Below are 14,782 nucleotides of genomic sequence, written 5' to 3'. Positions count from 1 at the left end.
GAGTAGCAAAGGGGTTGGGTTGCTCTTTAATTTTATTTATTTTTTTAAAGTTTATTTATTTTGAGAGGGAGATGGACAACAAGCGGGGGGCGAGGGACAGAGAGAAGGGGAGACAGAGACATCCAAGCAGGCTCCACGCTGTCAGCACAGAGCCGGATGCAGGGCTCAAACTGAAGAACTGTGAGATCATGACTTGCGCCGGAACCAAGAGTTGGACGCTTAACCGACTGAGCCACTCTGGCGCGCTTACTTGCTCTTTTAGATAGCGTAGTCAGGAAGGGCTTCTCTGAGGAGGTGGTATTTGAGCTGAGACCTAAAGGGAAACGCACCCTAGGAATATTTCGAGGAAGAGCATTCCAGACATAGGCAAGACCGTGTGCAAAGACCCTGAAGTGAGAACAAGCTTAGTGAGTATTCAAAGAACTAAACAATTGATTCATCATTCCTTAGAAATATGAGCTTCACTAGGCGAGAATTTTGTTCTGTCTCTTTCACTGCTGCTCCCGGCCCTGGAAGAGGGCCTGGCATACAGGTGGCATGCAGTAGATGTTTGTTGAATCCACCCTTTTGTTGCCTTGGTCCTTTATTCTTTCCCCAGTGGTGCGTTCTGCATTTAATGCCAGGCCCTGGGAGGTGTAGACAGACAAACAGAGACGCGGAGAAAGCACTTCCTGGTGGAGTCCCTGAGAGCCAGGGAGGAAGCAAGAGCTGGTGGGCAGCGCTCCAGGGCCTTGTGGGGGCGGTGGGAACAACGGCTCCCCTGCAGAGGTGAGCAAGTGTGAGAAAGCAAGGGTTCAAGCCACCTGGCCGCTGTTCCACAGAGAGGAGGGGGTGCCAGGCATTGGGGGCCCATGTTCACCCTGTGGGATGCTTCCCACGTCCTGTTTTCTTGCCTGTCACAAAGAGGATGTTTAATTTTTTGCAAAGAAACTTGCTTCCTCCAGCAGGGCCCGGGGGATTCGGGGGACAGGATCCAGGCTCTGAACTCTCCAGGCTTTTCCCGAAGTAGGGTGTCGGCCTGCAGCTCCCACCCGGCACCCCACTGAGTGTAAAGGTGTCCTCCCCTCAGCCTCCTGAAGAGGTCAAGGAGCTGGGAGCTGCCAGGCCAGTTATGTACCGGAGGGCATCTAACCCGGGGGGGAGGGAAAGACGGGGGTGGTCCAGGTGCAGGGGACTAGACACAGACTCAAAAAAGCCTTGCTGCCCCGGGGCTGCTTTGAGGGACGGAAGAGCCTCTCAGTGGGGAGCCTGCCTGAAAGGGGAGATTAGAATCCTAAATGCAGCCCAGTAGGGGGTTGCTTTCACAGACAGAGAAGAATTCATTAATAACTTTCAGAAATATGTTATTGAGCAATTACTGTGTGTCAGGCATTGTTCTAAGTGCTTTACCTGTGTTAGTTCATTCGGGTTTTCCCAGGGACCCTAAGAGTTCGGGGTTATGCCGCGGGAGAAGCCGAGACAGAGAGGTTTCAGAACACTCGAGGCCACACAGCTAGTAAGTGGCAGAGCGGGGAAAGCTCATGCTGGTAACTGCTTTCCTCTGTGGCTCCCTCCCCTGAAGGCTGCCGAGCAGTGACCTGTATTAATGAAAAGCAGGGATCTGCTTATAAAAACCGACAGGAACCCAAACCGACTTTATTAATAGACTCGATAGGAATCCCAAATGTCACACTAGGGTCTGCTTTACTGAACCAACAAAAGCCTTAAATGACCCCAAGAAAGGACCTTACTTCGGTGAATTAACAAAGCATTCTTATCCCTGGCACAGTCTCAAGGCCTCGGTCAAGCTTAAAGACATCTGTTCCTTCTAAAGCAAGCTGCCCTCCCTCCGCAGCCAGATTTCCCTTTCCCTTTGTTTTCCCTCCTATCAGCATATGTTGAGCACTTGCCATTTGCAGTGCCCTGAAACTTAGCTAAGCTGTGGGGTGCAGAGCTGGAGGAAGGTTCGTCCCTCCCCTAAAAGAGTTCACTTGGCAGAAATAAAAATAATAATGATGATAATATGACACTTGATAAGTGGCATTTATTGAGCACCTGCTGTGTGCCTGGCGGCCCTGCACGGGGCAATGCTGGAGGGCCAGGGAGGGCCCTGGGAGGGCAGGGGGATGATCAGGGCAGGACATTGCTGCTGGGAGGTGGTGGATGGCAGCATCTGCTTTCTGTCCAAGGTATACTAGTTTTGGGGGCAGGACGCTTCAGAGTTTTCTTGAAATCTAGACATCTGCCTAGCCTCCACCCCCCCAACCCCGCCCGCCACACATACCATAGCCATGTAGGCCAAGGCCTCTGCCGACAGGTGTCTCTTTCCCTGGCCAGCCTCTAACACAGATGTGTAATGGCTCTAGGGGGGAGGAGGACTATGAGAGGAGAGAGACATTAGAATAGGCCAGGATAGACAAAGGGAGACTGTGTGTGTGTGTGTGTGTGTGTGTGTGTGTGTGTGTTTGAATATTCTCAATGTATCTCATCTGCCTGTACATGTTCTCAGCCACAAACACGTGTATGTAAGCTCCACCTGCGTCTTCCTAAGCAACTTGCCTGCTTGTATCTTGTGACTGTGGCCGCCTGTCCAACGCCTGCGTTTCCTTTCTGGCAACTGTGTGTTGCCACTGTCTGCTGGCACAGTTCATCTCTTTGGGGTCCTGTGTATGTTCCTTGCGTGGTTACATGTCTCCTTTGTACTGCTTATGGATGCTATGTATGTTTGTCTTGCCTGTAGGCGTGTGTCTCCTGTGTGTGTCTTTCCTCTCTGCCACCCTATTTGTGTCTGTCTGTGGTGAGCTAGCGTAGATGTGTGTGCTCTCTGGGTGTTTCCTTCGGTGCCACTGTTTGTGTGCTCTCTGGTTCCTCTTCATGCAGTTTGAGGCGTATTTTCTGGATTTCCCCTTTGTAACGATGGTAAGTGTACTCTCTGCCTCCCTGCTCTTCCTGTTTGATACACACCCATATATGTGTTTCTTCTGATTTGATTTGTGGGACCCTGGGCCCATGTATGATGTTGTTGGCTGTAGGAAATGGTATCTGTGTGTTTTGTGTGCAGTTGTGAGTCTGTGTGCCATTTGGCTGTTGGCTGCCTGTTGAGTCCCCGGGTGATGATGTCCATGAGTCTGGAGGGGCTGTAAATCAGTGGGAGCGTATCGCGTGCCAGTCTGTGTTCTCTGGATGCGACGCTGAGGCTGGGGGTGATGATACCTGGAATTGTGAGTCCTCTGGTGTGGCTGTCGAGTATGTGACTGTACCACAGCCTGGGCTCCCGATGCGCAGTCTGTGCGTGTTCTTATGTCAGCCCGTATTCTCTGTGTGAGGCTGTGAGGCTGTGTGCAGGTTCGTACTTCTGTGGGTGATGGTGAGGCGGCCTCCACCTCTGAGCCCCTGGATGGAGTTGTGACCCCTGAGTGTGCCGAAGGTTCTCTCCTGCTGTGGGGGAAGTAACCGCCCCATCCCTCACCCTCCTCCGACTGCGGGTAGGGTGGGGGCATCTAGGCTAGCTTTGAAGCCCCAGCCAGCCCCTGGCCTTTCCGGGAATTCTGTGCTCCCTGTGGGGGATGGGCAGGAGGGTGAAGAGGCCCAGACAGAGGCCTCTTGTCCACCAGGGCCTCAAGCAGCCCAGTCGAGTTGGGCCTGGACCCCAAGTCCAATCCGCCTGACTCTGCAGGAGACACATGCCTCGCCTGGGACAGACATGCCTGTCACATGCTTGGATGGGAGTGAACAGACAGACCCACATAAAAGGCAGGCAGACAGACAGACAGACAAACAGACAGGCAGTGGGGCTCCTCAGGGTGTGGACAGGCCCCACCCAACGCCTGGGCTGGGGTCCAGCACTTTAGGGTGTGCCTTGTTTGCAGACAGTGTACATCCACACTCCCCACCCAACCACAAATGCCCCCCTGCCTCCCTCTGGGGACCCCCAAGACCTAGGGTCCGTTTTGGCCTAGGCTAGGCTCTCTCTGAGGTCAGCCCATAGTGGCCTGGCTGTGTCTCCCTGCACCTGTCACACCGTGGCTCCCAGGTCTGTCCATCCACCCTGTCTGTCTCCTCTGCCTGAATCTGACTCTCCCTCTGCCTGTCATCATCTGTCCCTCTAGGTGTCTCCCTACCTCAACCCACTCCCTCTGTCCCCTTGTCTCTCTTTTTGCTGGTGTGTCTGTTCCCAGCCTCTGGGGATGTGTCTGGCTGTGTCCACCTGTCTGTCTACCAGTTGTGTCTCCTGTTTATTACTGGGCCAGACTGCCCGACGCCTTCCTCCAGATGCTTCTATGGGCCTACCTCCCTGTCTGTTTCTGAGTCTGTCTGTACCTCTCTTTCTCCCCACGCTGCCCCTCTGCCCATCGACCACTCCTCCACAACACGGCTGTCTTTCTGCCCTCTCTGCTGTCTGACCCTCTGTTGTGTCTCCTGCCCGCCTTTCTCTATTTGTGATCGTTTCTCTTCGGATCTCCGTCTCTCCTCTCTGCATCTTTTCTCCCTCCATCTGGCCCGTCCCACCCCTCCGTCTATCTGATCCCTGAGTCAGTTGCCTCTGCCTGCCTGTCCTTCTCTCTAGGGGTGGATCTACCCCCTCAATCTTTCTGTCCACCTCCCCTCCCACCAAAGGCCCCACACACACCTCTATCTCTCTCCACGTGGGTGCAGGTGAAGGAGGGCGTCCTCCTCCCCCACCCCCTTTCCTCAGCCCAGAGCCAAATGGAGGGAAACTGAATTAAAATTAAAAGTTCTTCCTAGAAAAAAAAAATAATCCGCGGACCAGATGCGGCTCGGGCTGCGCTGATTAGCCACCTAGCAAGCGCGGCGGAGCTGATTGGCTACAGGGCGGGGCGGGGGCAGGGTCCGCTGAAGGGGAGGCTTGCCGGGGCCCGTGGGGTCCCAGAGCCCTAGTGAGTTACTGTGGCTTCAGGAGCTGAGAGGAGCAGGGAGGTGAGGAGGGGGTGCTGGCCGGGTTGGGGCTCCGGAGACCCCGAGGCATGAGTGGGGATCCTGGGAGAGGTTCTCTGGGGGAACCTCCGGTGGGGGGGGGGTTCCCCTGGAGACATTTTTAGCCCTAGCGGAGAATTGAATGGTACCTGGCTCCCAGGAAGTGAATTCAGAAGTATCTCCAGAGAGTGATCACGACTGAGGATGGGGCTCCTTGTGAGCCCTCTCCTTCCCGGGAAGGGGATTCGGGGCTTGGGGAGGGGGTTTCTCAGAGGCCCTTTTAGCAGTGATGGGGAACTTGAATGGGAGTTTCTGAGATACCGCACTCCCAGGAAGTGAGCTCTTGGCGCGCGCGAAGTGTGTGTGTGGGGGTATCTTCAGAGACACTCCATCCAGAAGACAGGGACCCCAGGCTTGTGGAGCACCTCCACCCTAGGAAACGCATCAGGCCCTGGGAGGGGGCTTTTGATGAAGGTCTCTGAGATAGCTCATCGTCAGGAGGAGGAAATTAGGGCTCAGAGCAGGTTCCTGAGACACCCCAAGACCAGGAAGGATCTTAAGTCTGGAAGTGTCTCTAAAGTTACTTCTGCCAGAAGAACGGGTGTTTAGGACTTGACACTCTGGGGTCTGAGAAAAATACTAATCTAATCCCTAAAAGGGGGACTAAGTGGGAGTCCCTGGGTCACTTCTATCCCTGGAAAGAGACTCCGACTGGAGATTTGTCTTTGGCCTCTAGTGAGGATATTCAGAGTTGTGGCGGAGAGCAGTTTGCAGCATGGGGTGGGGGGTTAAGGTCACCAAGTCCGCCCCCCACCTCCAGCTCCTTCAACAGCTTGCATCAGCTCTGGGCTCAGGCTTGGGGCCCAGGCCGGGAGGGGGGGGTGTTGGGGGCGTTAGGAGGGGTGGGGCAGCTGGGCCGACACGTGTCCCTGTAAGGAGTAAGAGGCTTGGCCAAGTGGTGAGGGTGGAGGGAAGGGGGGGCCGGGGGAGGTGGCAAGGAAAGAGACAGTAAGAGAGACAGAGTGTGGGTTCTGGAAGGACAGGCTATCCCAGCTCCAAATGGCCATCTCGTCTGCTGTGGGGTCGGTCTCTCTCTCTCTCTCTCTTTCTCTTTCTCTCTCAATCTCTGCCCCCCTCCCCCTCTATTTGTCTCTCGCTGCCCTCTTTTTCTGCCTGTCTGAGTAACTGTTGGCATCCCTCCCCCTCCGATTCCCTTCTCTGCCTCCCATCTCTTTCTGTCGCCCTCTCACTGTTGTGTTTGAGTCTCTCCTCTCCATTTATCTCCCAGTCTCTCTCATCCCTCTGTTCCTTTCCCCCTTGCCTCACCTCCGTTTCTGTTTCTTCATCTATCTCTATATGACCCCTACCCTGTTCATCTAGCCCTCCCTACTTTGCAGCACCCCCCATCTCTGATCCCCCACCCCCATTTCTCTGCCCACAGGATGGAACTTCAGGACGCAAAGATGAACGGAGCCCTCCCTACGGATGCTCTGGGGTGAGTCAGGGGCCCAGGGAGACAAAGGTCAGGGGTCAGGATTACTCTCTTACCAGCCCCAATTTCCCTTCCCTCTCCAGCTACAGGCAGGAACGCGAAGGCTTCCTGCCCAGCCATCCTCCTGCCCCTGTGAGGAAGCCAGTCGAGTTCATGGATGTGAGTGACCTCACGGGATCTTTCCCAGCTGCACCTTGCCCCGCTCATCCCTTCCCCTACTGTTCCCTCTTCCCAGGGGTTCCCTGCCTAGCTATTTCTTGTCCCCAGGCGCTCCCGGTCCCCAGCTGCTCCCCTCCCTGGCTGTTTTGCCTCTGGTGGCTGCTCCACCCTCCTCCCCTGTTCCTCTCTACTGCCAGCTGCTCCCCTCCAAAATTGCTCCTGATTTTCCCTTCCTCGCTCTTGCTTCCCCAGCTTCTCCCTGGCTTCAACTCTTTTTCCTTCCTCGCTTCCGTCTTCTGGCCCTTTCTGGGCTTCTCCCCACCCTGGCCACTTCTCCCCTAGTCTTTCCTGGGCCCCAGCACTGGGCCCCTTACCTCGTCTCCCTCCCCATGTGTGCCCGGCCGGCCCTTACCCACAGTTCGAGGGGAAGACATCGTTTGGAATGTCCGTGTTCAATCTCAGCAACGCCATCATGGGCAGCGGCATCCTGGGACTGGCCTATGCCATGGCTCACACAGGGGTCCTCTTCTTCCTGTGAGTCCTGGGGGCCTGGGCCGGGGGGAGGGGGCAGGGGTGTTGTGTGGGACACGTAGGAGGCCTGGGGGCCAAGTCTGAGCTGCCCCATCTGCCCCAGGGCCCTGCTGCTATGCATTGCACTTCTGTCTTCATATTCCATCCATCTCCTGCTGACCTGTGCCGGTGTTGTAGGTAAGGCCCAGAGCTCGATGCAGATCTTGGACCCCAGACTCCAGACCTACCCTTCTGACCTGAGACCCTAGACCTCAACCCAAACCCTAGATTCTGAACGTACCACACTGACCCCAGATCGTGGGCCCAGGATCCCAGACCCCGTACTTCACTCTCTGGACTCCAGACTTCAAACCGCACCTTGGCCCTCAGAACTTCTCTGGGCTCCCAGATCCCTTCTTCCCAATCCTCACCCCTTACCCCTCAGTCTGGCATCAAACCTCATTTCTTAGACCCTCCCCACACCCAGATTATTCCACCTCTCACCCCCATGCCTCAGTCTCTAGCTCCCCCTAATTATGGAAGCCGGCCTCACAACCACAAGAACCTCATGACCCATTATCCATATTTGATCTCCAACCTTTTCCCCTGGTCACAGATTCCCACCTCCCAGGCTCCACTTCAAGCCCAGCCCAAGTTAACTGCTTAACCCTCATTTCCAGCTTCCATCAAACAGACCCATTTACCCCAGGCCCCAGCTCCTCAGCTCCCTGACCCTCAGTCGCCGCCCCCCCCCCGTTCCTCACCCCTGGCCTAGCCTCCTGGACCCACAGCCCATTTCTTCCTCTCTCCCTAACCCAGGCATCCGAGCCTATGAGCAACTGGGACAGAGGGCACTGGGACCTGCAGGGAAAATAGTGGTGGCTGCGGTGATCTGTCTGCACAATGTTGGGGGTGAGGACTCTGGGAGGTAGGGGATCAGCTTGGGGGAAGAGGGTGAGGTGGGGCGGGCTTCCTCAGGCTGGGCTGGGAGGATGAGGGGAATCCTTCTGCTTATACCTCCCCCCACCTGCACCAGCCATGTCCAGTTACCTGTTCATCATCAAATCCGAACTCCCTCTGGTTATCGGCACCTTCTTGGACATGGACCCCGAGGGGTGAGTGAGCAACACCCCTTAGCTCTGGCCTGCAGGCCAATGACTCTACCTGTGCGCTCTGGCTGCTGTCTTCAACTCTGTGCCCAGCTGACTCCTAGGTGCTCGGAAATTGGTGGGCAGGCCAGTCTGGTTAGACTGTGATTCTTAATGTATTATGATGCCGACAGAATGTGTGACTGTTGCTCTGACTATACAGCAGACCACGTACTGATTTTTGTGACTGTTGTTCAGGCTGATTCTGTCTGGTAGCCGATTCTGTGTGTCCAGTATACTCTGATACTGACCAGGCGACTGTACATATCAAGTAGACCTAAACCCTGTGGATTTGGTTCTGGACTGCTGTACTGGCAGATTCTCTGGCTAGCTGTAAGACAACTGACTACAGCTGTGTCCTGTATGCTGTGAGCCCAACCATGTGTGTTTGACATTTGCTTACTCTGACTTTCTCTGTCCAGCAGATTCTGTTTGATCCAGGGTCCATCAGGCTGGCGGAAATCTGTCTAGCTCTAAGTGTACGGTCACTAACTGCAATCGTGTGTGTGCAGTGAACTGTGGTGCCAACTACGTATATGTGATTTGCTCCAACTGTATGTTCCCGTAGACTCCCATCTCTGTGTTTAATTTGGCAACCATTTTTTCTCGCAATTCTCTCTGGCTGAGTGTGTATGATCCTCAACTCTGACTATATGTCATCTGTACTGTGGTTCCAGGCGTGTGCGTGTGACTGATGTTCTGAATCTGCATCTAATAGGCTGTATGTTTGATTTTGGATCCATCTTCTGGCTAAATCTGTTCGGTTGTTTGTGTATGATGGGCGACTGTGTGTATCCTGTTAGATCTTTGGTTTCATTCTGAAACCATTTAGGTAGCTGACAATCTGTGTGACTAGGTGTGTCTAATCATAATTATCTCCCACTGTACATATATGGCCAGTAGTGCTTTGTTGGTTTATTTCTGTGTAACTGTGTATATGAGATAGTGTGTGAATGCCTGGAACATAGTAGGCTATTAATAAAATTCCTTTGAACAAATGAACAGTTTTTTAGCCGATTCTGTGTAATTATCTTACACCTCCCTCCAATATCTGTACAGATTCCATTCTTTCTTTGTGCTTGGTTCCAACAGTGTAGCCAGCTGGCTGATCTTGTCTCTAGTTTGGTCTTTGGCTGTATGGCCAAGTGGGCCTGGTTACTTTTAGGTGTTCAACAAACCTTGAGTTGTTCAAAAAACCCACACGTGTGTGTTCCTGACTTCTTGTCTGATTTTGCACCACTGCCTGACTACCGGCTCATCAGACTGTTGTTCTGCCTGTCAGACACACTAGGGTTGTGACTCACTCTGTGTCTGGTACCCTGTGTTGGACTGTGTGAGTCTTACTGATTTGGGGGCGTTGGCTGCCCATCTGGTTGTATGTCCACTGGCGAGTCTGATAGCACAGTGTTGTCCAGCTGTGTGTGTGTGTTCTTAGCTGTGTCCCTCTGACAGTGTCTGAGTGACAGTCTGATAATCAGTCCGACTGTTTCTGTCAATCCTGTTGTGCCATTTGTCACTGTGACCACCTGAATGGCTTCTCACAGCTGAGGCGTCAGCTCACCTCCCCTGACCTAGGTAGAAATCTGTGTCTTTTATGACTGTCTGCCTGACAGTTTCCTTTGGTAGGCAGCTAGTCACCGTGTTCGCCTGTCTCCCTAGGGGCTGGTTCTTGAAGGGAAACCTCCTCATCATCATTGTCAGTGTGTTAATCATCCTGCCACTGGCCCTCATGAGACACTTGGGTAAGAGGCTTCTTGTGTTGTTCATTGGATAGTGGAGTCAGAGAAGGGGAGCCAGATTGAGAACAATCCCCATTTTCAAGGGCTATGGAATACCAGGGGTGAGCTTGTCTGATGTGGGTTTTAGCAGATGAATAGGAGTTTGCTATTGAGAGGAGGCTGGTCCAAGTAGAAGTAAAACCTTATACAACATGTGGCCTAATTGGGGTGAGGTAGCCTTGAAGGCCAAACTGGGGATTGGTATTTGCTGTAGGGAGTCTCTTGATTTCTGAGGCTCTCTGTATTACCCCTTGCAGGATACCTGGGATATACCAGTGGTCTCTCTTTGACCTGTATGCTGTTTTTCCTCATCTCGGTGAGTCTGAGAGAGAAGGACATGAAAAAGTGAAGAAAGAGTTTGGAACATTGGGACATAGCCTTCCCCATGACCTTGCTTCCCTCCCCTCCCCCAGGTCATCTATAAGAAGTTCCAGCTTGGCTGTGCTGTAGCTCTCAATGAGACGGAAGTGGAGAGCAAGAACCCCACGGCCCCTCCCATCCAGGCACTCAACAGAAGCTGCGAGGCCCATATGTTCACAGTTGATTCACAGGTGGGTGTGCAGGCGTGTATTTGGAGCTTGCACCACACTTAGGCCCTCTGGTCCCATCACATGGTACACTCTGCTTACAGTGGAACTGGGCATCAGATGTCGGGGGGGGCTTCCACGTGTCTGCTATGGAGGACAATGGTGGGGCCAGGGGGATGAGGGGGGCGAATAGAACCCTGTAGGCTCTAACCTTGTGTACTTGGGCCATTCCCCTAGATGTTCTACACAGTGCCCATTATGGCTTTTGCCTTCGTCTGCCACCCTGAGGTGCTGCCCATCTACACAGAGCTCTGCCGGTGAGTGGGCGGGCAAGTGGGCGTACGTGATGGGCCAGCAAGTGGTAGGATAGTCATAATGTCTGACAGTCCCTCAAGTAGTAGTTTGTACTGTAGTTTGATGGCGGCTAGTTTGTGCCAGTGGGGGCGGGGGGGTTTGAGGTGGCCTTGAGCAATGCAGGGTGGTGACTTTTTACTAATTAGGACTTAAATATTCTACTTTTAACATCCTGTACAAGTGTGAATGGACAGAGTAGGGAGGCAGGAATGATCAGAAGGAGGGTGTAGCATGCATGGATGGGGATAGGAGATAGGGATGGGGAGATGGAGTGGGGGATGGGTGAACAAAAGAGGGAGCAAGGATGATATGATGGGGGATGTGTGGATGATCAGATAGGGGCGCAGCATGGATGGTCAGATGCGAGGGAGAGGCAGAGATGGTCAGACAGAGGAGATGGACAAAGGTGGTCATACAGGGTGAGAATGCTGGACAGAGGGAGGCCTGGCTAATCACACAGGGGAGGTAGAGATGGGCATCCCAGCATGTACCAGCTGAACGTCAGCTCTGGAACAAGGGGACTCTGGAGGGTGCGGACTACTTTGGAAGGGCCTGTACCAAGTCCAGGGGTCTGGGCATGACAGTTCTATAACCTCTGTGACTCAGGCCCTCCAAGCACAGAATGCAGGCTGTGGCCAACGTGTCCATTGGAGCCATGTTCTGCATGTATGGACTTACCGCGACCTTTGGATACCTCACCTTCTACAGTGAGTGGGGCTGGGGCCAGGGTTGGGTGGGGGCTAGAGTGGGGACTAGGCAGACTGCTGGGGCAGGAGCCCGATGCTTTCCCTCCATGCCCTGGACCCATCAGTTTCCAAAGAGAGTGTGCACATCACACATGTAGATTTTGTTGGTGTGTGTGTGTGTGTGTGTGTGTGTGTGTGTGCTTCTGGGACACTGGTCCTAGTGCTCCCACCATATCCTGCATCCATGTCCCATGTCCCGTGTCCCAGATAGCGTGGAGGCGGAGATGCTGCACATGTACAGCCAGCAGGACCTGCTCATCCTCTGCGTGCGCCTGGCCGTGCTGCTCGCCGTGACTCTCACTGTGCCAGTCGTGCTGTTCCCTGTGCGTGGGGTTGAGGGTGGGCCCATGGAGTGGAGGGCCCATGGATGGATGGGTAGAAGGCACAGGCATGGATGTCTGGCTAGGGGGTGGAGATAGAACTGGATGGATGGATGGAGGAGGCAGGGATGGACAGATAGAGAAGCAAAGTTGGCAGATGGACAGAGAAAGCAAAAATAGATGGTCAGACAGATGGGGGATAAATGTCAGGGCAGAGAGAATGAGAGGGAGAGGGGTAGCAGTTGGAGGGAGGAGGCACAGATGTCTGGCCAGACAGAAGGGGGAGGCAGGAATAGTCAGACAGGGTAGAGGCATAAAGAGATGGACACTCAGAAAGAAGAAACAGGGATGGACAGAAAAAGAGTGGACCCAGAAGTAGTGACGTATTGGGGGGGCAAGGGTCTCAGATGGGGAGGTGGGATGACTAGACAGAGGAGGGAGACTGAAGTAGTCGGAATGCAAGAGAGGGAGGCAGGGATCTAAGACAGAATGGAAGAACAAGAGGGTGGTCAGTCAGACAGGGAGGCAGAGATTTCAGATAGTGGGTAGAAGCATCGATGGGTGATCAGACAGAGGGAAGAGGCATGGATCGTCAGAAGGGTGGCAGGGTGCTCATTCAGAAGGTAGAGGCACAGATGGATGGTCAGACAAGGGGGGCATGTAGATAGTCAGATGGAGGGGGAGTGAGGCATCTCACACTGGGTGGAGGTATCATGGATGCTCAGACGGAGGGTGGAGTTAAAGTCAGATGACCACATGGAGCAGGGAGGCAGCACTTGGGCCCTGACTGGTTTCCTGCCCTACTCTGACCACAGATCCGCCGGGCCCTGCAGCAGCTGCTCTTCCCAAGCAGAGACTTCAGCTGGCCACGACATGTGGCCATAGCCCTGATCCTGCTTGTCTTGGTCAATGTTCTTGTCATTTGTGTGCCAACCATCCGGGATATCTTTGGGGTTATTGGTTAGTACCCCCAATCCCAATCATCCCAGACTCCACCCAATATGGGCCTGGTACCCCAAACTTACATTGGCTTCTGTCCCTCTTGCTTGTCCTTCAGGGTCCACTTCAGCCCCTAGCCTCATCTTCATCCTTCCTAGCATCTTCTACCTCCGCATTGTACCATCCGAGGTGGAGCCCCTCTACTCCTGGCCTAAGATCCAGGTGAGCATTCCAGGAGAGGGTTGGGGGAAGAGGGAAAATTCTGAGGAGGGAGCACTCCAGGATGGCCAGAGATAAAAGGAACATTTTCATGAGGGGCCTTGGGGAAGGGGAGCAGGTGGTCTGGAAGAATGAAGGAGATTGTCTTAGAAAGGGGCTGAGCAGACAGAGCACCAGCAGGGTCTGCAAAGACAGAGGGAGCATTCTACAGATAGCAGACGGAGCACTATTTGAAGAGGGTCAGGAGCACTTTTATTTTTTTATTTTTTTTATTTTTTTACAAATAGTTTATTGTCAAATTAGTTTCCACATAACACTCAGTGCTCATCCCCACAAGTGCCCTCCTCCATGCCCATCCCTCCTCCCCCCCACATCCATCAGTCCTCAGTTTTTGTCAGCATTCAAGAGTCTCTCATGGTTTGCCTCTCTCCCTCTCCCCCACCATTTCCCCCCTTCTTCTCCCCCTTGTTCCTCCGTCAAGTTCCTCCTAATCCTCCTATACGTGCAAACATATGATATTTGTCCTTCTCTGCCTGACTTATTTCGCTCAGCATAACACCCTCAAGGTCCATCCATGTTGCTACACATGGCCAGATTTCATTCCTTCTCATTGCCATGTAGTATTCCATGGTATAGATAAACCACATCTTCTTGATCCATTCATCTGTTGATGGACACTTAGGCTCTTTTCAGGAGCACTTTTAAGGAGGATAAAGGAGAGCACTCCCTGAAGGGTTCTAGAAGGATGAAAGGAGAATTCTTAGGAAGGGACTGGTTTTAAGGAAGGGGAGGGAGCAGGAGGGTCTGAAATGAATGGGGTACGTGGGAGGGGATGAAGGGCTTGAGGGCCATTCTAGAGAGGAGCTCTGGTCTGGAGACCCAACCAACCCCATCTTCTCTCCCTCTCATCCACAGGCTCTGTGTTTTGGTCTCCTGGGGGTCCTCTTCATGGCAATCAGTCTAGGCTTTATGTTTGCCAACTGGGCCACAGATCAGAACCCTGTGTCTGGACACTGACCGTGCACTGCTCCTCCCTGGGCCCCCCGTGCGCATGCTCTTGTGCATGTGGAGGAAGATGGAGCCACTCTCCAGGGTTCCTCCTGCCTGGTGTGTGGAGGTGGCTGGTTCCCATTAACATGGCTGTTGGAGGTAGGGGGCCGCAGAGGTTGCAGAGTGGTCCGCTTCCCTCCTCCCCAGGGATGCTGAACTTGGATCATGGCCCTAAGCCCAACCCCACGGGAGGAGTAGGAGACCAGGTCCTTGGGGAATCCCTGCCTAGCCCAGTCCTTTCTGCCTCTCCTGGCAGAAGCTGTTTGTCAGGATCACCCTCAAGCTAAAGGGGAAGAATAAAGATGCTGCATTGCAACTCTGGTCTCAGCCTGCTGATCTCTTTCTAAGTCTTCTTGGGGGAGTCTGCCTAGGTTCCAACCAGGGTAAACTGAGGCCCTGAGAGTAGGACTGAACAGGCTCTCAAGTGTTCACTCACTTCTCCACTCCTTCAGTAACTTGCTACCCAACTCATTGTTCCCTTCACTTCCTCACTCAAGAAATTTCTGTTGAGAGCCTACTGTGCGCCAGGCACTGGACTAGGTGCCGGGTTGGAATCAAGCAGAGGATAATCCCCATAGTTCGTGTTCTAGCACAAGAGTAGGTAAACTATGACCCACAGGCCAAAT

General features: G+C 53.6%; 1 protein-coding gene across 1 annotated transcript; it reads left to right on the top strand.

The window, feature by feature from the left end:
• Positions 1-4,867: 4,867 nt before the first annotated feature.
• Positions 4,868-14,472, top strand: SLC38A5 (solute carrier family 38 member 5). The gene is made up of 16 exons (XM_039218266.1): positions 4,868-4,917; positions 6,356-6,409; positions 6,490-6,565; positions 6,984-7,099; positions 7,200-7,273; positions 7,895-7,987; positions 8,112-8,190; positions 9,883-9,965; positions 10,259-10,317; positions 10,415-10,552; positions 10,766-10,845; positions 11,489-11,589; positions 11,836-11,951; positions 12,764-12,908; positions 13,006-13,109; positions 14,022-14,472. Exons 2-16 carry the CDS (start codon positions 6,357-6,359, stop codon positions 14,121-14,123), a joined length of 1,419 nt encoding a protein of 472 aa, XP_039074197.1. The 5' UTR covers positions 4,868-4,917; position 6,356; the 3' UTR covers positions 14,124-14,472.
• Positions 14,473-14,782: the final 310 nt, after the last annotated feature.

This window comes from Hyaena hyaena, unplaced genomic scaffold, assembly GCF_003009895.1.
Source record: "Hyaena hyaena isolate Hyena2069 unplaced genomic scaffold, ASM300989v1 scaffold_754, whole genome shotgun sequence".
NCBI lineage: Eukaryota > Metazoa > Chordata > Mammalia > Carnivora > Hyaenidae > Hyaena > Hyaena hyaena.
Note: the sequence above shows the minus strand (reverse complement) of the source record. Positions and strands in the feature narration are given on the sequence as shown.